At 44.4% G+C, this 20,488-nt stretch overlaps 6 protein-coding genes across 10 annotated transcripts; 2 read left to right on the top strand and 4 right to left on the bottom strand.

The window, feature by feature from the left end:
• The first annotated feature begins 800 nt into the window (after positions 1-800).
• LOC117579222 (eukaryotic translation initiation factor 2A) lies at positions 801-6,835 on the top strand. 2 transcript variants are annotated; one of them, XM_034264994.1, is made up of 6 exons: positions 801-1,090; positions 3,485-3,529; positions 3,733-4,897; positions 4,959-5,227; positions 5,565-5,705; positions 6,165-6,835. In XM_034264994.1, the coding sequence occupies exons 1-6, from the start codon at positions 1,066-1,068 to the stop codon at positions 6,512-6,514; spliced, it is 1,995 nt and encodes a 664-aa protein (XP_034120885.1). In that variant the 5' UTR covers positions 801-1,065; the 3' UTR covers positions 6,515-6,835. The 2 variants fall into 2 exon arrangements, 1 of the variants encoding a protein (XP_034120885.1); XR_004573456.1 differs by lacking the exons at positions 801-1,090; positions 6,165-6,835 and having other exon boundaries at positions 4,959-5,502; positions 5,565-5,702.
• LOC117579223 (small integral membrane protein 8) lies at positions 6,741-7,270 on the bottom strand. The gene is made up of 2 exons (XM_034264995.1): positions 7,068-7,270; positions 6,741-6,999 (listed from the first exon to the last, which is right to left on the bottom strand). The coding sequence occupies exons 1-2, from the start codon at positions 7,164-7,166 to the stop codon at positions 6,841-6,843; spliced, it is 258 nt and encodes an 85-aa protein (XP_034120886.1). The 5' UTR covers positions 7,167-7,270; the 3' UTR covers positions 6,741-6,840.
• A 284-nt stretch (positions 7,271-7,554) lies between these two features.
• LOC117579791 lies at positions 7,555-9,321 on the bottom strand. Its single transcript, XM_034265853.1, has 4 exons — positions 8,956-9,321; positions 8,522-8,887; positions 7,767-8,460; positions 7,555-7,699 (listed from the first exon to the last, which is right to left on the bottom strand). The coding sequence occupies exons 1-4, from the start codon at positions 9,168-9,170 to the stop codon at positions 7,583-7,585; spliced, it is 1,392 nt and encodes a 463-aa protein (XP_034121744.1). The 5' UTR covers positions 9,171-9,321; the 3' UTR covers positions 7,555-7,582.
• A 677-nt stretch (positions 9,322-9,998) lies between these two features.
• Positions 9,999-13,339, top strand: LOC117579104 (nucleolar protein dao-5). 4 transcript variants are annotated; one of them, XM_034264830.1, is made up of 4 exons: positions 9,999-10,186; positions 10,411-11,763; positions 11,862-12,035; positions 12,312-13,063. In XM_034264830.1, the coding sequence occupies exons 1-4, from the start codon at positions 10,088-10,090 to the stop codon at positions 12,783-12,785; spliced, it is 2,100 nt and encodes a 699-aa protein (XP_034120721.1). In that variant the 5' UTR covers positions 9,999-10,087; the 3' UTR covers positions 12,786-13,063. The 4 variants fall into 4 exon arrangements, with proteins under 4 accessions (XP_034120721.1, XP_034120720.1, XP_034120719.1 ...); XM_034264829.1 differs by having other exon boundaries at positions 10,001-10,186; positions 12,928-13,339; XM_034264828.1 differs by lacking the exon at positions 11,862-12,035 and having other exon boundaries at positions 10,001-10,186; positions 10,411-11,136; positions 11,224-11,763.
• Positions 13,340-14,495: 1,156 nt separating this feature from the next.
• Positions 14,496-18,639, bottom strand: LOC117579105 (delta-1-pyrroline-5-carboxylate dehydrogenase, mitochondrial). Its single transcript, XM_034264831.1, has 8 exons — positions 18,517-18,639; positions 16,941-17,110; positions 16,409-16,882; positions 16,182-16,353; positions 15,926-16,113; positions 15,645-15,867; positions 15,198-15,565; positions 14,496-15,140 (listed from the first exon to the last, which is right to left on the bottom strand). Exons 2-8 carry the CDS (start codon positions 17,003-17,005, stop codon positions 14,906-14,908), a joined length of 1,725 nt encoding a protein of 574 aa, XP_034120722.1. The 5' UTR covers positions 17,006-17,110; positions 18,517-18,639; the 3' UTR covers positions 14,496-14,905.
• A 610-nt stretch (positions 18,640-19,249) lies between these two features.
• LOC117579715 (prisilkin-39) lies at positions 19,250-19,923 on the bottom strand. The gene is made up of 2 exons (XM_034265709.1): positions 19,472-19,923; positions 19,250-19,381 (listed from the first exon to the last, which is right to left on the bottom strand). The coding sequence occupies exons 1-2, from the start codon at positions 19,788-19,790 to the stop codon at positions 19,311-19,313; spliced, it is 390 nt and encodes a 129-aa protein (XP_034121600.1). The 5' UTR covers positions 19,791-19,923; the 3' UTR covers positions 19,250-19,310.
• Positions 19,924-20,488: the final 565 nt, after the last annotated feature.

Here is a 20,488-nt window from a genome sequence, read left to right as displayed (position 1 = left end):
GCTTAGCTGGGTGCATCATGGTCTGTATCATGGTCTGCTATTAATTAATTGCCGATTAATAATATTACATAATTGTCCATATTCTATGCCTTTCTCTGTCTAACTGTGTGCATTAAATGCCGCTTTACCGTATTTTCTTTTGGGAAAGTTATCAAGTCAAGCTATATTAGTTTCAATTTGTGATGGTTATTATCGAAAAAAAACTGAAGAAAAAGCCCACAGTAACTTTCATAGTTGTTGTAACTTTTCTTTTCGGCCAAATGCGAGACATTTGAAGTCAATTGTCGTCGCGTCGAGGCGTGCAGAAAAAGTACTGCACTGCTGCGGTATAAATAAAATAAAATTAATAGCAACAATTGAAACAAGCGTTGTGACGGACCGACCGACCAAGCTGGAGGGCAACAATAAAAGTTCGGACATTGTCCGCACTGAAACATGAGAGAGACGCCGTTAGTCTGTCTTTGCCAGGGGGAGGGATCTGGGAGCACTGGCTGTGACTCTGACACGCATGCGCAAAGTGTCATCGACAGACGCCACGACATTTTTCAGCGAAAGTGACTGAACGAGTTTCAATTGTGCATCGCCGCCGCCGCCGCTCTAAATGCTTTTATTCGAGCCTCACAATTAACTGGCGTAATAGTTGCCAAATGAAAATGTAAACTCAAGCCTACCTACGGAAAGTCCATATGACACATACAATGTACAAATCTGGGTGCGGGGGGTGAAAGTAAGAGTTTTGGGGAAAATAGTAGGCATCTAGATGCGTTTGAATTTGCCTTCTAAAAATACAAACAAAAATCGTTAGTACTAAAATGTTTTTAAATTTACGTAGAGCTGAAGTTTTGTTGCAGTTCTAAATATTTGGTTTGGGTTTACATTTACATGTTCAAAGTGTTTGTCATCGCGCCGATGCATTTAGATAGGCGCCTATCGATATACACAGTACACAACAACCGTGTGAGTGCACAACCAATCATCTGTTAACCAACAGCGGCTGCAACAGAGCGCGAGGAGGGAGCCAGCACCAATAGCCTAAAACAACAAGATCGCCGTTCGTGTTCCTGTATGTGTTTGTACGTGTGCGATTGGAAGACTATGGCTGCAGCTGAAGACGTGTTTCCTACACTTGCAAGTAAATATAATCTAACATATTCAAATTTTTACTTTTGGGGATAATTTAACTATGAAAAATAGTTCACTGTATATATATGGTGTATCGGTATATAATAGTTTATTTATTGAATTTCACCCGTCTCATAAATTCCCATTTTAAGGTATATTCAATAATATAGGGTATCGAAACTCCCGTACGCTAGTGTTTCAAAACTCTTACATTGATTTCCAACCAAACCTACTTATTTTACCGTTGGCAACATAATTTGTATGGGCCAGCAACATGCTGCGAAAAGTGGTCAGCACTCTTCCCCAACATGGCCACGGAATGAGCAACATTATGATACCCTTGGGAAAGGGATATCCTTTATTAGATGAAATGTTGGAAATCTCTGGCCAATCAATGACCTTCCATCTGTATTGATGAGTCATCTATTATAGATACCGAGACCGTATCTAGGTCGGTTTATATTACAGACAGTTGTGTTCAATGAAAGAGTAGTGCCGCGCTTCACAATTTTCACCACTATTTTTGAGACCCTTCCAGTCTTTCTAATTGAGCAAGTGATACTTTTAGGGAAAGCCTAAAATGTACACATTAGAACCCAGAAAGAATCCTGGAACATTTGCATTCCATCTTTTCGTTTTACATGACTTTAGAAAAAGACCCATACAAAATGCTGTTCAATAAAATAGAAGGAAGGGGAAGTAGTAGGGAAAGTATTAAGAAAAAAATTAAAGAACAAATCAAATCAATTCAAAGAAGCTACCATCAGTAAGCTTAATTTATATATTGAATCTTTTGATGAAAGATATGTTTGAATATATCGGTACTTTTGTTTTTGGAGCGTAGCAGTAATCATTGAACGGTCCAATATGGGCGACTTAAGAATTAGACTAAGAATGAAGGAAAGATACAATTTACAAAGTTGCTAAACTAAGGTGATGGGAAATTAAATGTTTATTGCAAAAAACCTGCATATGGGTATTTTGCGTTTGTGTGCGAAGACGCACGCAAAACGGAACCCCGAAATACGTTGGTATTGGTACGAATCACCATAGAATATTACATGATTACGGCAGCGCCGTGGCAGATCATCCTTGTCCTATGCATGAAACAATTATATGTAGATGCTTCATTCTAGATATTGCTCATGGCCCTATGCCTATGCACAATAGATAATACAGATAAGGCCGTGTCGAGCCCTGCTGCTGTCTGCAAGGAACTGTAAAATCGATCTGTCCCAAAAGCGATGGTGTAAAGAGGTCCACTAATTATAGCCTAGATCGTTGTGGTGGAATGAGTCTGTCAGAGTCCCAGTCAGGATTTCTATGGGTGAATATTAATAATTGTTTTTGAACGGATTCAATTAGAATTTGTTGCTCCTTGTATTGTGGACTCCACACACAAGACAATACTCCAACATCGAACGGATATATTTGAGTTTATGTTGTGAAGATAGAAGAACTGTCCCCCAAATCACTCCGAGCCAACTATAATATTTACTTATGTTCCCTTCGTACAATGTTGCGCGCGCTATATTTAAAAAATGTTCATGATATCAGTTAACATAGTTGTGTCTCTGTTAATAATTAACATACATTTACATACTGAACACAAAGCTGCATTGCTTCCAGAATAATACAAACTTGCAATAAATGCAATAAAAAGGAATATTTACAATAAGCCAAATGAATTCTTCAATCGGATTAAACTATTGTTTCAGTGTAAATAGTCTTTGCAAGCTAGTAATATCAAATATAACATCAACATCGAAGAATATGATTGAAGACTACGGTATTTTAAGGTATATTTTTTCAATGAGATGGTAAATTTTGTTATATTTACGAGGCTCTGGCGATATATCTTATCGATAGTTCCGTGGTCACAATGGCCTATAGTATACTATTTGGTTAGTGCTGCAGCTGAAGACGTTGTTCCAGACCACTAGTTAGTGTTCTCCAGCCCTTGCAATTAAATACATAACAACTAATTCACATTTATACTTTTCGAGATATTTTAGCGACGAAAAGGAGTTCTCTGTATATATATGGTATATCGGTATATAATAGTATATTTAATAAATATAATCCGTTTCTTAAATTTTATTTCCTAAGGTATTTTGCACCTTATTTTACAATCAATCCAATAAATCTAAGTCATAAGAACTAGCCAATCTTGTGGAATATTGATTGATGATTCAGATAAAATTATAGTTTTAGCTCTGGAAATACAAACTAGCTGGTTATGATAAATAGAACATCAAAGTCAAGGAAAATGATTTAAGATTTTCGGTACATTTACAGTATATTTAGTAAATGAAACGGTATATTTTCGGTATATTTTATCGATAATTCCCCGGTTACACTGAGACAATGGCTTCAGCTGCGGACGGTGTTGTTCCTACCCTTGCACGTAAATATAATCCAACAAATTCGAGTTAAAACTAGTCCCCAAACACTGCCCCCGATGCCAGACAATTGGTGGCACCAGCTGGAGCAGCCTCCACCGCATGGCAGACTGTGCCAACTGAAGAGTCACTCTCGGTCGGGTCGTGAGGCGGGGGGCCGACCTCGTGTGTTTCTCTGGTCACTAATCTATCGTATCTTTGCACACAGTTCGCTCTAGCGTGGCGGTTGAATTGTGGTCATCGGCGGGACCCAAGTTGCCGTTTGAACACAAGTCCAACTTGCCGCGAGAGGAGACGAAGAGTTCTCGTTCGATCTGCTTCAGTCCAGATGGCCGATATTTCGCATATTCCAACGGCCTGGACGTCAAGGTGCTCGAGGCGTGCAAGGATGGTGCCGGGACATGGCCAGTGCAGTGCTCGTTGCCGCGCCCCAAGGCATTCTACCTCAAGTTCTCGCCACGTGGCAACTATCTCTGCACCTGGGAGCACTATGCCATCACCAAGGACCGCCCAGAGGGATCGCCCAACCTGCTGGTCTACGATGTCAACACGGGCACCGAAGTGTTTGCCATTGTACAGAAGAACCAAGCGGATTGGGAGCCATCGTGGTCGTCGGACGAATCGATCTTTGCTCTCGTCGTTGGGGGCGAGGCTCTGTTCTACGACCTGCCGGAGGGAGCCGCTAAAGGATTCGAAACTACCTCAAGGAAAATAGGCGGCAGTCGGGGGGCCTTGTTATCCCTCGGACCCGGCCAATGTCCGCCGTTTTTGGCCTTCTACAATCCCGGCGCCAAGGGAGCTCCGTCCATGTGTAAGCTGTACAAGTATCCCGCCCTTGCCCAGAACCAAACGGTGGCCTGCAAGAGCTTCTTCCAAGCGGACCGCGTGGAAATGTTGTGGAACAAGAGAGGCACTGGTTTGCTCCTGCTCACCAGCACCGAGGTGGACAAGAGCGGTGCCTCCTACTACGGCAACCAGACTGTCCACTTTATGGCCACCAAGGGCGACACTTGCTCCGTGCCGCTGTCGAAGGAGGGACCAGTTCACTGTGTCAAATGGAGTCCCAAGGCCACCGAGTTTGTGGTTGTTTATGGCTTCATGCCCTCCAAGGCAGCGCTCTACAATCTCAAGTGCGACGTGATCTTTGACTTTGGAGAGGGTCCTCGTAACTGTGCCTATTTCAATCCTTTCGGAAACATCATTGTACTCGCCGGGTTTGGCAATCTACCCGGAGCCGTCGAGGTGTGGGATGTTCCCAAGCGAGAGAAGCTGGCCAACCTAAAGCTAGCGGACACCACTGTCTTCGAGTGGCATCCTAATGGTGAATGGTTTGTCACAGCCACCACCGCTCCAAGGCTCAGGATCAGCAACGGGTGAGTGACCCCATAAAATGATTGCTCAGTAGATTTTAATTATTGATTGTTCGAATTGTAGTTTCAAAGTGTACCACTACTCGGGAGCCTTGCTGCACGAGACCATGTGGCCGAAGGGGCAGGAGTTGCTCGGCATTGAGTGGCAGCAGTATGCAGATCGAACCTTCACTGAGCCGAAAATCACCAAGGCGAAGCATGAGGGCATCAAATCCAGTCAGCCAGAAGCCAGCAAAAAGGCCTACACGCCGCCCCATCTGCGCCTGCTGAAGGAGGGCAAGAATCCGGAAAAGTACTTGCCAAGCATACCCGGACTGGCACCAGCATCAGCAGGTAATGGAATGCGCAAGTTTTGGCACAGACAATATGACGTGGAAAATCCGATCATGCGACGGACCGAACAGGGTCAAAGCCAAATGGCGATCGGTCGCGACGGTCGTGATGCATCAACAGCAAACGCTGCCGCCACCGTCTCAAATCGATCCAACAGACGCTATCGGCCCTATCAGTATAAGCGATACTAGAATTAACGATTCATCCTCCTCCTTCACTCCCTTAAACATTTCGTAAAACATGCAAATTAGGATTAGGGACTGATTATGATGGCCGTAAGTAGGGACGGGCCATGTGTTTGCTAATTGCTGTTTGCATTTCTTTTGTTGCCTTCAAGGTGGTGCCAACAACAAGAAGAACAACAAGAATAAGCCAAAGGGCCCCAGGAGGGATGTGAATGCTGTGAATGGTGGCGATCCAGGCACTGCTACGGGTACGGCTACGGCGGCAGAGACAGTGACGGTGGCGGGAGAGGAACAGCAGATATCTCAGACCCAGCAACAGCACACGCCTAAAACACGACCTCAGGCACCCAGATATCAACAGCAGAATGCCGCTGACCAACAACGCCATCATCAGCAGCCGCATCAACAACAGCAGCAGCAACCACATCCCCAGGCCAATGGCCNGAAACATATATTATCGTTTTATCTTTGAAAATCATGTTATTAACCTATTCGTTTGCACGTTTGCAGTTGAAACGGAATAAAAATGTCCTCAATTCCATAAATTCCTTTTCCCAAGGGTAACAGAATGCAGCTCAATCCGTGCACTTTTCGCAAATTTCACAAATTTATGTTGCCAACGGCTAAAATCGAAAATCGGAATAATATGTAACGACTGGGAGCTACGATCCCTATGTTCTTTAGGAGGGATGTGAATGCTGTGAATGGTGGCGATCCAGGCACTGCTACGGGTACGGCTACGGCGGCAGAGACAGTGACGGTGGCGGGAGAGGAACAGCAGATATCTCAGACCCAGCAACAGCACACGCCTAAAACACGACCTCAGGCACCCAGATATCAACAGCAGAATGCCGCTGACCAACAACGCCATCATCAGCAGCCGCATCAACAACAGCAGCAGCAACCACATCCCCAGGCCAATGGCCAGAACTCGAGCGAGAAGGAGCGCAAAATTCGGACCGTTGCCAAGAAGCTCTCGGATATCAAGAAACTAAAGTCTCGCCAGAGCCAAGGCGAAAGCCTCGAGCTGAATCAATTGAATAAGATTCAAATGGAAGCATCTTACTTGGACGAGCTCAAGGCGCTCAAGCTGTCCGACTAAATTTAGACGACGAGCGAGAGAAGAGAAGCTAGAGGAAAAGGACAATACAATACAATGCCATTGATTTGTGTGATAACACCCACCAAAAGTTGCCTTCTCTCCTCCTCCTTCCTCATATACTGTTTGTTCTTGTTCCCTTTCCTGCTGTTACGCTCATTTTGCGAATGAGATGAGATGTGTCGCAAAAAGTTTCTAGTTAAAAACATTTTTCTACTATTGTGATTTCTAAACATTTTTGGCAAACAAGCAGTTACACAAAAACAACTAAATTTATGTACCAACTTGTGCTAACAAGCGAATAAAGAAGTTTCCACAAAGATACATTTCTACAGTTCCCAATTTGATTTCTTCTTGATGAACTCCTCCCGTCCGTCCTCCTTGACGGCCACATAGTAGCCCAGACTTTGGTACTTGTACCGCATGTAGGCAATGTATCCAAAGACTCCAGTTATGGCAGTCAGGCCCAGGCCCATGACTATCATATTCTGTAAAGAAAATAAACCTGTTAGAGCTTTGAATGTTGGTGTCGCAATCCACAATCCTTAATCCCCACCGGCTTTGTGTACAGCTCAAAGTTGATCAAACGGAAGACGCCCGTGCTGCGCATGGAGCGGATGCCATCGCCAGGCTTTTGTTCCTTGCCGTCACTCATTTTTTTGTGGACTTTATTTATGTAATTTTGAATGCAATTCCGTAAACTTATAGCCAAAATATTGCACAATTCCGTTTCAAAACAAAAACGTGAAGAATTGGCTGTATACAATCGATAGTATTTCCATATGATTTCAACCATATATCGATATACCAAAACTATAATATTTACTTATCTGCAGAACTGAATAATAAAATTAAAATAAATTTTTTTATTTTATTGTATTGTAAAAATAATACAGGATTGTGTAAAGTATCACCGTTTTGGTGAAAATTACCGAAAATATTAACATTAAAATACTAGAATACCAATCGATAGTATTAATTTAACATTGTCTTGTTTTTGGTTTTTTTATGCAACAGAATTTTGTAATAATTAATTAATATTGTTACATATATGTATGTATTTACTCGAGCTTAGATAAATTCGAACTGATAGCCGCGATCGACAAAGCTAAGCCCCCGCTCCGATCGGACTGGAAAGTCTGGTTTAAAGACAATATAATCCTTGTAGTCTGGAGAGGTCTTCAGATTCTGCAAGGAGCAAAGCCAAAAGTATAGCGATTAAATGCAGATCAATAATAGAGGTTGATTTACTCACCTCTTTATCGACATACTCCTCGAACCCACTGAGGACATAGAAGATAAACAACGGCGGGGTCTTGCAATATCCCGAGTTTTGTCTATGCGGGTCTTTTTGCTTGAGAATCTTCAAAGCTCGAGAGAGAAAACTGGGTGTTACCTCTCGACAGTAAGACACGTCCAGCTGCTGCAGACGTGGGCATAGATCAACGAATTTGAGAAGCACATCATCGTTCAGGTGCGTACAATTTCGCAGGCAAAGCAGTTGAAGATCCTTCATGCAGGTGTACCGCTCAAGATAGTCGGTAGAATGATCCCAACTGCAAATGGCCAGGCGCTGCAGATTCTTGTGCGGCCAAATTGGCAAGTTTTTATCCCAACCCGGCTCCAGCGGCATGTAGTAGCCATCCACGGCAACGCAAATAATTTCCTTTGCCTTCTGCTCCATAATCGCATAGAACTCCTCGACTTCTCGTATTTTGGGATCGTACCAGTCCGGGCTGACTTCTGCGGGAATATGCCATTCGGAACACAGGAGAACTACCAGCTGCTTGAGCGCCGGCAGCTTCATGATTTCGGGCAGGACTGACTTGATCGTGGAGAGATTGAGCTTGAGGGTGGTGAGACTCTGGAGAGATTTAACGCAGTTGTTTAGGCGCAGCTTGCTGACCCCATCGAATGTTCGTATATCCAGCACTTTGAGGTCGCACCGACTGAGGAAGAGGTGGCGAATTAGGAGGCAAACTAACGGCGATTCCACAATTCATTACTTACTGGCAAACCTCATCCAGATACTGCTGGCGCAGCTCGTAGGCCTTGTGCTGATCCTCATACAAGTGAAGTTCTTCTAGGTGCTTAAAGTGCGAGAGATAGCGACCATCTGTAGGAGTGGTTAGGCGAAGTCTGCGCACCCCCGGCACAATGAGTGTCAACTTGCGTATGCTTCGATTCGATGGATAGCAGTCCACGTCCTCGGGATCGTAGTAGAAGCTGGTCACCTGGGGCAGCTCCGTAATGTGTATTTCGTCCAAATCTTTGAGCAATGTGCACAGACAGCTACTGACATACATCTCCTTTATGTACGGCTGCAGCAGATGAATGAAGTAATATAAATCCTCAAAGTTGGGCAGCAGCTCTCGCCTGGTAAAGAATGCACATATTCCTGATTATACTCAATAAATGTTTCAAGGGCAAATATACACATTTACCATTTTTCAAGATCCATTGTGTCATAGGTATGGCTGATCCTCCATTTTCCCAGGGAAATGTTTTGAAACCGCTGACAGACTTGGGAGAAGTAAATTTCTGTTTGCAAGTCCGGCAACCGCTCGAAAATCTCTTCCAGGCAATCGTCATTCAACTTAAGTATCTCTGCGATTTCGCCAGTCGGCGACGACGGTGAATCCTCATTGTCGGATGCCATGGCCGAAGGAAATTGATATTGTGTGGCACGATTTATATACGGGTATTGTATTGTTTATTTTTGTATTATAGAATTTTCCAGTGTCCTCCAGTGTTACCACGGAACTATCGATATAAGATATCGCCTGGCACTCAGAAATATACCGAAATATACTTTTCCATTTTGTAAATATACCGCATCCTAAATAATTTTCGTAGATTTTGAAATTCTATTTAATATTTAAATTTAATATTTAAAAGTGAGTGATAAGCTAGTAAGGTCAACAAAATAAGCATGCAACGTAACGTAGTGTGAATGAAATGTTTCACTTGACAACTTTTCAATTGCTCCATTTTAGTAGGTTAATATTTCATTTTTCCAGCGGCTTTGAAACATATATTATCGTTTTATCTTTGAAAATCATGTTATTAACCTATTCGTTTGCACGTTTGCAGTTGAAACGGAATAAAAATGTCCTCAATTCCATAAATTCCTTTTCCCAAGGGTAACAGAATGCAGCTCAATCCGTGCACTTTTCGCAAATTTCACAAATTTATGTTGCCAACGGCTAAAATCGAAAATCGGAATAATATGTAACGACTGGGAGCTACGATCCCTATGTTCTTTAATTTACCGCTATAAGTAAAGTAAAGTAAAGTTAAGTAAAGAGGAAAATAGGAGCTACCAGGAGCCCTGCTAACAGAAATGTTTACAGCGATTTAACTCACGGTTTTAAACAGTTTAAATATTGTGGGGTTAAATGGGTTAGCTAGTTTTCTTCATCAGTATTTTCGAAACTGAAAATAGCAGACCTGTTTCGGTATATTTTTGAGGGCCGTCTGTCACAAAACACGTGTGTGTGCATTTCTTTTTATTGTGAACATAGCGTGTGGCTGGATTTGATTTTGAAATAAAATAGTGAAATAATTGAAATAAATATGGCGGACGTTCAGAATTTAGCTGACGCTATTGTACTACAGTATATACAATCTAAGGACAAGAACCTGGCCAAAGTGTTCCAGCAAAAGACGAAGGCGGTAAGTGTATTTATTTTAGTATGCGGCAAATGCAATATCTACTGCACTTAAAAAACATGCAGCCGCCCAGTGTTTTTGTGTGCATTTAACAGAGCAGGTTAGATGTATCTGGATAGTTTTGCAGATCCGTAGTTCTCCCGGTCTCCCTGACATGGAGCTCCGGCTCGTCTGTCTGCGACCACGTGCTAATTGCTAACCAAGAATTCCATACTTTTCCTCCACAGGCCACAGTGGGCAAGAACACCCCAAAGCTGACCGATATTGTACAATTTTACCAGACCAAGAGCACGACAAAAATCCCAGCCATTAAAGCGACAGCCGCTGATAGTGACAGTGATTCGGACTCTGATGAAGCTCCAGCGCCAACGAAGAAGCCAGCAGCTACTCCAGTGACAAATGGCAAAGCCGCTAAGGCAGCCAAGGCCTCGAGCAGTGACGATAGTTCGTCAGAGGAAGAGCCACCAAAGAAGGCAGCAGCAGTTGCACCAGTAAGTGCCGCTCCAGCAAAGAAGGCGGCTGCTTCCTCCAGTGAGGACAGTGACGACTCTGAGGAGGCTAAGAAACCGGATGCTGTGCCCAAGGCACCAGTCAAGCCGACTGCAGCCAAAACGGCTGCATCCAGTAGCGAAGACAGCAGCTCCGAAGAGGAAACAGCAAAACCAGCGGCCAAGGCACCTGCCAAGTCTGCGCCTGCCAAGAAAGCCGAATCCTCAAGTGAGGAGAGCGATTCTGATGACGAGCCGGCCAAGAAGCCTGCGCCTGTACCAGCCAAGAAAGCTGCGGCCAAGCCTGCTGCCTCTTCGAGTGAAGAGAGCGACTCCGAGAAGGAAAAGAAGCCCGCTGCAAAGGCTCCAGCTAAGGCTGCGCCAAAGAAAGAGTCCTCCAGTGAGGATAGTTCCTCTGAGGATGAAGCACCTAAGAAGACGGCCCCTGTGAAGGCAAGCCCAGCCAAGAAAGCAGCATCGTCCAGTGACGATAGCGATTCCGATGAAGAGCCTCCCAAGAAGAAGGTGGCTGCTCCAGCCAAACCAGCTGAAAAGGCCACTCCGGCAAAGAAGGCGAAATCCTCCAGCGAGGACAGCGATTCCGATGAGGAAGAGCCAGCCAAGAAGCCTGCTGCCAAGGCCGCAGCCAAACCCGCAGCTGCTCCGGCTAAAAAGGCAGGTGAGTCCGAGGACTCTTCGGATGATAGCGAGAGCTCTGAAGACGAAAAGCCCAAGCCTAAGGCCAAGCCTGCTGCCAAGGCTCCAGCTAAGGCGGCCAAGGAGACGAGTAGCGAAGGATCGTCGAGTGACGATGAAGCTCCTGCTGCTGTCAAGCCGGCAGTGAAGAAGACTGCGGCACCGGCCAAGAAGGACGACTCGTCCTCGGATGACTCTTCCGACGATGAGCCAGCTGCCAAAAAGCCAGCGGCCAAGAAAGCCGAAAGCAGCGACGACGATGATAGCGATGATTCCGGAGAAGCCAAGCCCAAGACTGTGGCCAACGGTGGCCCCAAACGCAAGTTCAGCGGTGGCGATGAGGAGGAGATGCCCAAGAAGAAGTACAACAACTTTGTCAAATCGGGAGACCAGAAGGTGAGTTGTGGAACCCATTCCCCATTCCCCTTTGTCCGTTTCACCATGATTATCCTTTGTCATGAAATTGAGAGATTAATTTGTTTGGAAAACCACAGCAGAACAGTTTCGCCTCCACTCCCAACAACAACAATCACCACAACAGTCGTCAGCTGAACAGCAGCGGCGGTGGTGGAAGTGGGAGTGGGCGACGACGTTCTCCCTTCCGGCGTGTTCGGACCGAGGAGGTTCTGGTCGATGCCCGAGTCCAAGACATGTCCTTTGAGGCGAAGGTGAGTGCCGCAAATGCATTTGAGTCGCGTCAGATGTGTGTTTGTGTGTGTGTGCAGCAGCAGGGCATGATTAGGACATAGGACTCTCTGCAGGATTAAGCAGCCAGGAGGGGGGCAAAACACACAAATTAGCAAGAAAATACGCCCGACAAAACTCAAATCATTTGTGGCACTTGCCGGCCATCCTACGTCTCCCCACTCTTTCCATCTGCATTTTTACATCTGCAAATCTTTGCTAATTTGTGGTTTGCCCTCTTTGGCCTTTCTCCCTTGCAGGATGGCGGCGGCTTCAAGAAGCAGAACGGACGCGGTGGCCGGGGAGGCTCCGGTTTTGCCGGTCGTCCTGATCGTAGCACCTGGGAGAGCAACAATCAAAACGGAGGCGAGGAAGGTGGCGAAGGAGGTGGTTTCAAGAAGATTGGCGATCGCCGTAGCTTTGGAGGCTTTGACAAGAAGCCATTTGAGGGACGTGGCGGTGGACGCGGCGGAGGTGGCTTTGGCGGTGGCCGTGGAGATGGACGTGGCCGCGGCGGTGGCGGACGTGGGGGTGGCGGCTTCGGAGGTGGTCGTGGAGGTGGCGGCGGAGGCTTCGGAGGTGGCCGTGGAGGTGGTGGTCGCGGAGGCGACCGCGGCGGACGTGGCTTTGGTGGTCGTGGCGGAGGTGGACGCGGCGGCGGCGGTGGTTTCGGCAACAAATCCTTCGACTCCTCAGCGCCCAAGCAGAACAAGAAAATCACTTTCGACAATTAGATCTAGTTTAGTTCTCCCCCTCCCCACCCACAAGCACACACACACACAGATGCGCAGATGATTGCAGATTTGTTATGTATTTAGAATTAAATCAGTTTAAACAATTTTATACTTACGCAAACCCCCCCCCTGCCCTGTATAGAAAAACGCTGCCGGCTCCTGGGGCGAACGGGCCAATATCGACCTGAAGCATACCCGTGGCAAGTCCTTCAAGCACGAGAAGACCAAGAAGAAGCGCGGCAGCTATCGGGGCGGCGCAATTGACATGGGCGTCAATTCTATAAAATTTGACTAGATTTACGACACAAACACACCCACACACTCTATATATAATATTCTATATTGTAACAGATAAGGAAACTTTTTTAGAGTAGTCTCTACATCATTATACCGATATACACAGCAGTTCCATTATGGCCGATGCAATAATACTATTGCCATTCTGTAAAATCATTTCCCTCTTTCGATTCGGTACGCCTTATAATATAAAACTTAAGTTTTTAATTGAAATAATCCAAAATGAGAACTGGCGGTCAATAAAACCGTAACCAAACAAAAAAAATAATTTTTAAACCCATTTTGCAATACAATCTGAATTCTAATGAAAACATCAATGCAGATACAGATACATTCATATACTTATGGCAGTGTATTAATTTATAAATGTTCGGTAAGTGAAGCCGAATTGCGCTAAATTTGTACTTTAAAATGAAAAGGAAACTGTGTTTTTCCACGCATTGTAACAAAATCATCCTAAGTTAAAGGAAAGTACAAATTGGCATACAACTTCAACACAGTGTAATTATTTAGCAACGGGGGGAACGCGGGAACATTTTCGATCGGACGTTACTTGCCAGGCGGCTGGCTGATCCATTATTTATGCTTCAAATAATAAGTTAAAAATTATAAATCGGATAATTTATAATGATTACAATTGTGTGACGAATTTGTTGTGTTCTTATACAATTGATTGTAAGTATTGTTAATTTTTTCGGTTTGTTATTTCCGGATTTGGGTCTGTAGAAAGAGGACTCTTATAATCCTCTACCACATGTAGCAAAGGAGAAATCTGTTTTTGGTAAAAAATTTAGAGGTTTTTGTATAATTTCAAGAAGTCTTAATTAGAAAATTATGTGTTATTCCAAACCATCTCAGCGGAGACCACAGTATTACCAGTCAAATCGGTGTGCACTTTCTGCTTTCTGTAGCAGTATGTCCTTGTCCTTGAATCATCAATAGGTAGCTCTCAGAATATCAACTGCCGTCTGGACTTATTTGGAGAATCTTTGTCTTTATATCGGTCTCTCAGTTTTAAAACTATGTGTAAGTTATAATTCTTGGCTATAAGTAATTTATGTACAAACATACAAGTGGAAGCCTGCACGCTTGCATCAGTATTGACCACAGGCACGATCCTGTCACCCATTGCTGCGTCAATTTACATCATTTTAAACACAATTTCATACAAATTCTCATTAGTTTTGAAATTTAAATGTTTTATTTGTATTTTTATTGTATGTTACTAAGTTTCCATTTATCTCTTTTATGATTCTTCACATTTAGTAATCGAAATGTATTGTCAAGTGTTTGTTTGCTTTTACATACGTTTGTGTGGTGTATATAGAGGCATATTTATCATATAATACAGATCACAACTGAAAACAAAAGGGGAATATATCGCAAGGATAAAAACAAAAGGCGGACAAAACGTAATTAAAAATCATATAATTAAGTAATCACAATACGTTTAAAACTTTAGGTTCTTTTCTATCGAGATATTATATTAGTATTCGTGGCATATAATCATGTGGTTCTGGTTGTGTGTGTATGTGTATGTGTGTGACGGTTTAAAAGGGTAATCAGCATATCAATTTACAACAGTTTTGGAGGCGCATTCTCATGGGTTTTCGCTCTTATCCGAGATTCGTGTGTGTGTGCACAACATTTAACTATCTGAACTAGGGGTAGGTGTTACAGGGTGGGGGCGTTTGGGCGTTGTTTAAAAATAGTTCAACAAAATACATATACATTTATATATATTTATATAGTTAGTAGTTTATATGAGATTCCTGTCGGTTTTAGCTTCTGCTTCTCGGCTCCTCCTCCATCCATCCATCAGCTTATTCGCTCATGTAGGGATAGTTGACGTCACGCAGTGGCACAAACGTCTCCTTGATGGACTGCGGGGAAGTCCAGCGTAGAATGTAATGGGGTCCGCCAGCCTTGTCGTTGGTGCCGGACATCCGACCGCCACCGAATGGCTGTTGGCCCACAACAGATCCGGTCGACTTGTCATTGATATAAAAGTTTCCAGCAGCCATTTTGAACTCCTCCAATGCAGTTTGCACCCAATTCCTATACAAAGGAGAAATTATAGAACATATTTCCCATTTTTCAGATGATTTCGCTCACTCATCCTGTCCGAATATTGCTCCGGTTAAAGCAAACTTTGTGGAGGTGTGAACCAGCTTCATGGTCTCCGCCAAGTCCGCCTCCTTGTACACATAAATGGTCAGCACGGGCCCAAAGATCTCCTCAACCATAATGCGATCTTTGGGATCTTTGCTAACCACAATGGTGGGATTCACAAAGTAGCCCTTGCTGTCCGAGTAGGTGCCGCCGGCGATGATCTCCAGGTTCGGGGACTTCTTGGCATGCTCTATGTAGCTGGTAATGCGTTTAAATGCTTTGTCATCGATGACAGCCGATGAGAAGCTGCTGATGTCTTGGACATCGCCTATTTTTAGTTTCTCCGCCTCGCACTGCAGGCCAGCCTTGATCTGCGGAGAGAGGTGGCAGGTCAAATAGATTAGTAGGGGGCAATTGGTGTGCTGAATGGTGCTTCGCCAAGCAACCAACCTGTGGCCACAGAGACTCGGGCACATACATGCGCGAGCATGCCGAGCACTTCTGTCCGCAGTACTCGAAGGCCGAGCGGATAGTCGATGTGACCACCGACTCGACGTCCGCCGATTTGTGCACAAAGTGGAAGTTCTTGCCACCACACTCGCCAGTCAACCGGGGAAAGTTTATGTAGTTGTCAATGTTGTTGCCCACCTGCTTCCACAAGCGGTTGAATGTTCTGCCAGATGGAAAAATATACATATAGAGAAGAAATCAATAATCCGACTGCTACTTACGGCACAGAGCCGGTGAAATTGATGCCTGCCAGGTGGGGGCTGGCAGTAATCGTGTCTCCGAACACAGGCCCATCTGCTGGCACAAAGTTAACAACGCCATCGGGCACTCCCGCCTCTCGCATGATATTGAAAATGCGCCAATTGGAAAGCATGGCCGTGTCAGAGGGCTTCCACAGCACAGCATTGCCCTGGATAATGGGAAAGGGCACAGCTGTTAGTTTAATTGATTACAATTTTAGGGCTAGGTTCGTCCTACCATCAGAGCGGGAGTGTAGGATAGGTTGCCACCAATGGCCGTGAAGTTGAAGGGGCTGACTGCGGCAATAAAGCCGTCAATGCCACGGTAACGCAGGGAATTCTTGGTGACCTTGATGTCCTCGCTAATGGGCTGATATTTACAGACTTCCTTCAGGAAGTAGGCATTCAATCTGCACAGCAATGGTTAGAATCCGATTCCTTTGAGTGCTCATTTTCTCCACTTACCGTATAAAGTCAATCAGCTCTGCCGCCGCATCGATTTCGGCTTGAATGACCGTCTTGGACTGTCCCAACATGGTGGCCGCATTTAGCTCCTGTCGGTACTTTGTGGCCATCAGATCTGCGGCCTTCTCCCAGATATTCAGGCGTTCGGTCACCGGAACCCGATCCCACTTGGGCTGCGTTTCCACAGCAGTCTTAATGGCCTGCTGCAGAAGCTTCTTATCGGCGTAGTAGAATCGGGCCAGCTTGTGTGCATGATCGTGGGGCATCACCTGATGCCGCACTTCGGACGTCTTGAATTCCTTGCCGCCTATCACAATGGGAATCTCCTCGCAGTGGGAGGCCGTTGCCTTCAGAGCCTGCTGTAAGGCCTTGCGCTCCGGTGAATCCTTGCGGTAGCTCAGAATCGGCTCATTCTCGACACTAAAGTCCTTCAGCTTGAGCTCCGGAATCGCAGAGCCCAGACTTCGCACATGGCTACCGGAAGATAAGTGGCGTTATATGGAGCTCTCTTTCAACTTGAAAATCCACTTACCTTTGGATTATGCTCTGCTGTTGGCCGGAGCACCTGGAGGGCGTATTGCGCAGCAATCGCAACATCTTTTACTGGTTTGAGGGGCCTGTCTCGGTTTCTGCCTTGTTATATAAGCTTTGGTGTCGTCGTCGGTGTCCGCGGCAATTTCGGTTCAATTAGAATTTAGCTATCTGTGAGATAAGCACAGCGGCAGGCGAAAGGTAGAAAATGAAACGAAACGAAATACATTTGATTAGTTTTCATTTATCAGCGCAGCCTTGAAATTTCATTGGGGGTCTACTTTGCTCGGCTGAGTCGCGCGAGCAGCAGCAGAGGCAGCGGCAGCGTCACCGTCGCGTGATTTTGATAAGCAGCCAAACGTGAAGAGACCGACACACCCCCGGGCCTAAACCAAGATAAGGCTACACTTGATCAAGTAATTTTATGTACTTGCATTTTGTATGAACCAGTTGAGTCGATTTTGTAGCGCGAATTAACACTGAATAAACTCTGCAAGTTTTTTCTCGGTATCTAAATTGTCTCTTGCTCGCACACACATGCAAACGAACCCACACACAAGCACTAGAACTTGCTTGCATACATACAAGAGCAAAATTTGACAAGCATCAGCTGTTCTGTCTGCGCTGCACAGTGGAGCGGATGCTTGCAAACACTGATGTTAATTGTAAACATTCGGCTATAGACACAACATTTTTAGCTTTCATTCACCACCGCTGTAGTGCCATAATCCAGAAAAACTCAGCCGGCGTATTATTGAAATGGGGAAGAACTAGAGGGACTTAATTTCATTATCGGCTGCTCGCTTTGAATAGTTTGACCACTGTGCGTTAGCCACGGAAATTTCCTATTGTCGAAACATACCGATATACTTATGTACATACATATGTATGTATGAATGTACAGTATGTACGAACATAAAAGGAGGGCAACGTCAGCATTGGAGCTTATGCCAAAGGCAGTTCTTGTTGTTTTTTTAACTATCTGCCTTGATTTATGAAATTAAGCAACCTGGACCAGCGGGGAGAGCGGCAACAGTAGATGTACTTGCGCGTGAGCAGCAAGAGAAAGAGAAGGGTAGAACAAAATATGGAGCAAGCATTTTTGCATTGTTCGTCGATTGGCAAGTGTTTTTAATAAAATGCAATTAAAGCTGAAGCCGATTGATTTTTACCAATACATACCATCTGTACGTGACTACAGACGACATACTCATGTTTTCATGTGTGTATGTACGTTGTTTGTTCTACATGTTCATGTAGATTTATCGGTAGAATAATAATAAAATGGCCAACAAAACAAGAACAAGTCACAAGTAGATTTTTGAGGCCAAGTAAAACGTACAACACAAATTCGTTACTCAGCTGTACATACGCACACATGCACACTTCAATTCACTTTGTTTTAGCCTGTTTGCCTCTTGTTGTTGTTGTTGCTATTGTGTCCCATTATGCAATGCAATGTTTGCATCTTTGCTTCCCTCTTATTGTTGGCTGGTTGGCCGTTTTGCGACCCTTACTTTCACTATATTTACCAATAAAACACTATGCACAAATTTTGCATTGATTTTTTCGCTTACTTTGCTTTAATTTTCTGGCGACGGCGGCAGATATGGTCAAAAACGCGACTGTCGACTGTGCTTTTGTTTGGCTGTTTCGATATTGATGTTCTATTCGATATTACTAGCTTGCAAAGACTTTTAACACTGAAACAATAATTTAACCCGATTGAAGAATCAATTTAGCTTATTATAAATGCTCATTGTATGCCTTATGCCCATATATTTAACAAATTTTTATTTGAACTTTTTAAAATTGGTACGAAATTGGTGAGATAAACAGGCACAAACGTCGACAACAGGCACAAACGTCACAAAAATTGTATCGCTGCAAGGTAAATTACACCGGCGTTTAACACGTTAGGGTAATAAAAAAGCTTCGCAAGCCTTCAATTCAAAATATAGCTAGTTGCGCGCTCTCTTGATGGTTAGGGAAATTCTCTCCTGTCAGACGATACATCGATATATTCAACACTCTCCCGACTCATCTTTGCGTTTCAAATATGACACAGAAATACCCGGTTTTATTTGAAATAACTTCTTTCCTTCTCCTTATATTATAAATTATGACTTTCCTTTATATTCAGCGAAACTCACCCTGCTATCGACAACCCGTTTGCAACTCTGGCACTGCACACTTTACAACACTTGGCCTAGGTATCGACTGGCGCGCTCAAATTTGAAATTGCAGAAGCTCTGGGAATATTATTTACATATTTATTCGTGCCTAAACACATCTATGCATAATAGGAAAACACTTAACCAATATGTACAGTCTAGTTAGCTTAGGATAATAGGATAATATCACTCTAGGATCAGCCGTAGTATCCGCCGCTCCCCGCACTGGCTGAGGCAAAGCCGCCACTGCTGCTGGCATAGGCCGTGTCTATAAGAAAAAACATGCCCAAAACACTTGTAGATTGCAGTCGGCAAGATTAAGAGAATTTCAGGCAGATTAACATGAATTTCTACTTACTCATTCCGTTGCCTCCGCCGTAAGGGTAGCCGCCGTAGCCGGGATAACCATATTGTGATTGACCGTATTGCCCATATTGGCCGTAGATCGAATAGGGATTGTAGCCCGGATATGAGTAGTAGGGATATCCGCCGTAGCTGGGATACCCGTAACCATAGGCACTACCATAGCCATTTCCATAGCCACCTCCCGCTCCACCTGCTCCCGTACCACCGTAGTACGGATATCCATAATACTGACACTGAACCATCTGCAGAAATGTGACCGACAGGAGCAGTCCCAGCCAGAGCAGGCAACTTCTTGTGTTTTTTGCTGACATTATGGCTGGTTGGTTGGTTGGTTTGTGTGTAATCCTCGAACGCAGACTGAATGCAAAACCTCTGGCACTAACTGATTTTATAGAGTTTGCCCCCGTTGGTATATTTCGTGATTTTTACCAAACCATAAAACGCTTTTTTAATGGCGCTTAATCGCCCGCCCATCAAGCATTGCTCATCGCTGGCTGTTTGCTCATTCGTGCATGACCCCAGCGGCGTATACGTTCTTTTACAATATATTGTGTAAACCGTAAATACTTCCATGAGCATTTGGCAATATTTGTTTACAAGTTGTTTACCCCAGAAACGAGTATAATTCTGATAACCGTTTTGCTCTCAGTTTCAATTAGTTAGGCTGGGTTTTAGGGTTTTTGTGGCCGCGGGGTTCAGCAGTTGTCCGCATAAACATAGTCATTAGCCTTAAAATTGTTTGATGGTCCGCTTAGTCATGTGGCTGTTGTTCGGGTGGTTTCCACTCTTTGAGGTTCATTGCCTGGCGGCGGCGATGGTCAATGCTCATCGACGCCCTTCAAATGAGGTCAATAATTATAATTCTTTTGGCGTTTGTCTATTTAGTTTAAGCACTGACCGAGAGTTTAGTCTGAAGGACTTCTACCTCTACCGTCATGCATGGCGGCATGCTTGGGAATTTCCACACAATCTGCCATGGATTATCTGCCATCTATCAACTTGCTAATTT

This window comes from Drosophila guanche, unplaced genomic scaffold (genome assembly GCF_900245975.1).
Source record: "Drosophila guanche unplaced genomic scaffold, DGUA_6, whole genome shotgun sequence".
NCBI classification, from domain to species: domain Eukaryota; kingdom Metazoa; phylum Arthropoda; class Insecta; order Diptera; family Drosophilidae; genus Drosophila; species Drosophila guanche.
The sequence above is the reverse complement of the archived record's forward strand: the minus strand, read 5'-3'. Positions and strand labels throughout refer to the sequence as shown.

Coding starts and splice junctions, on each gene's coding strand:
- LOC117579105 (XM_034264831.1), bottom strand. CDS start 17,005: ATGTTGCGATTGCTGCGCAATACGCCCTCCAGGTGCTCCGGCCAACAG. Junction 16,114..16,181: donor CCTACACTCCCGCTCTGATG/GTAGGACGAACC, acceptor CCCATTATCCAG/GGCAATGCTGTGCTGTGGAA. Junction 15,868..15,925: donor AATTTCACCGGCTCTGTGCC/GTAAGTAGCAGT, acceptor TCCATCTGGCAG/AACATTCAACCGCTTGTGGA.
- LOC117579104 (XM_034264830.1), top strand. CDS start 10,088: ATGGCGGACGTTCAGAATTTAGCTGACGCTATTGTACTACAGTATATA. Junction 10,187..10,410: donor TCCAGCAAAAGACGAAGGCG/GTAAGTGTATTT, acceptor TTTCCTCCACAG/GCCACAGTGGGCAAGAACAC. Junction 11,764..11,861: donor TCAAATCGGGAGACCAGAAG/GTGAGTTGTGGA, acceptor GGAAAACCACAG/CAGAACAGTTTCGCCTCCAC.
- LOC117579222 (XM_034264994.1), top strand. CDS start 1,066: ATGTGTTTGTACGTGTGCGATTGGA. Junction 5,228..5,564: donor ACTGGCACCAGCATCAGCAG/GTAATGGAATGC, acceptor GTTGCCTTCAAG/GTGGTGCCAACAACAAGAAG. Junction 5,706..6,164: donor GACGGTGGCGGGAGAGGAAC/AGCAGATATCTC, acceptor CGGCGGCAGAGA/CAGTGACGGTGGCGGGAGAG.
- LOC117579715 (XM_034265709.1), bottom strand. CDS start 19,790: ATGTCAGCAAAAAACACAAGAAGTTGCCTGCTCTGGCTGGGACTGCTC. Junction 19,382..19,471: donor CGGCGGAGGCAACGGAATGA/GTAAGTAGAAAT, acceptor TTTTTCTTATAG/ACACGGCCTATGCCAGCAGC.
- LOC117579223 (XM_034264995.1), bottom strand. CDS start 7,166: ATGAGTGACGGCAAGGAACAAAAGCCTGGCGATGGCATCCGCTCCATG. Junction 7,000..7,067: donor TTGAGCTGTACACAAAGCCG/GTGGGGATTAAG, acceptor TTTTCTTTACAG/AATATGATAGTCATGGGCCT.
- LOC117579791 (XM_034265853.1), bottom strand. CDS start 9,170: ATGGCATCCGACAATGAGGATTCACCGTCGTCGCCGACTGGCGAAATC. Junction 8,461..8,521: donor TATCTGGATGAGGTTTGCCA/GTAAGTAATGAA, acceptor CCTCTTCCTCAG/TCGGTGCGACCTCAAAGTGC. Junction 7,700..7,766: donor AGGAGTATGTCGATAAAGAG/GTGAGTAAATCA, acceptor TGCTCCTTGCAG/AATCTGAAGACCTCTCCAGA.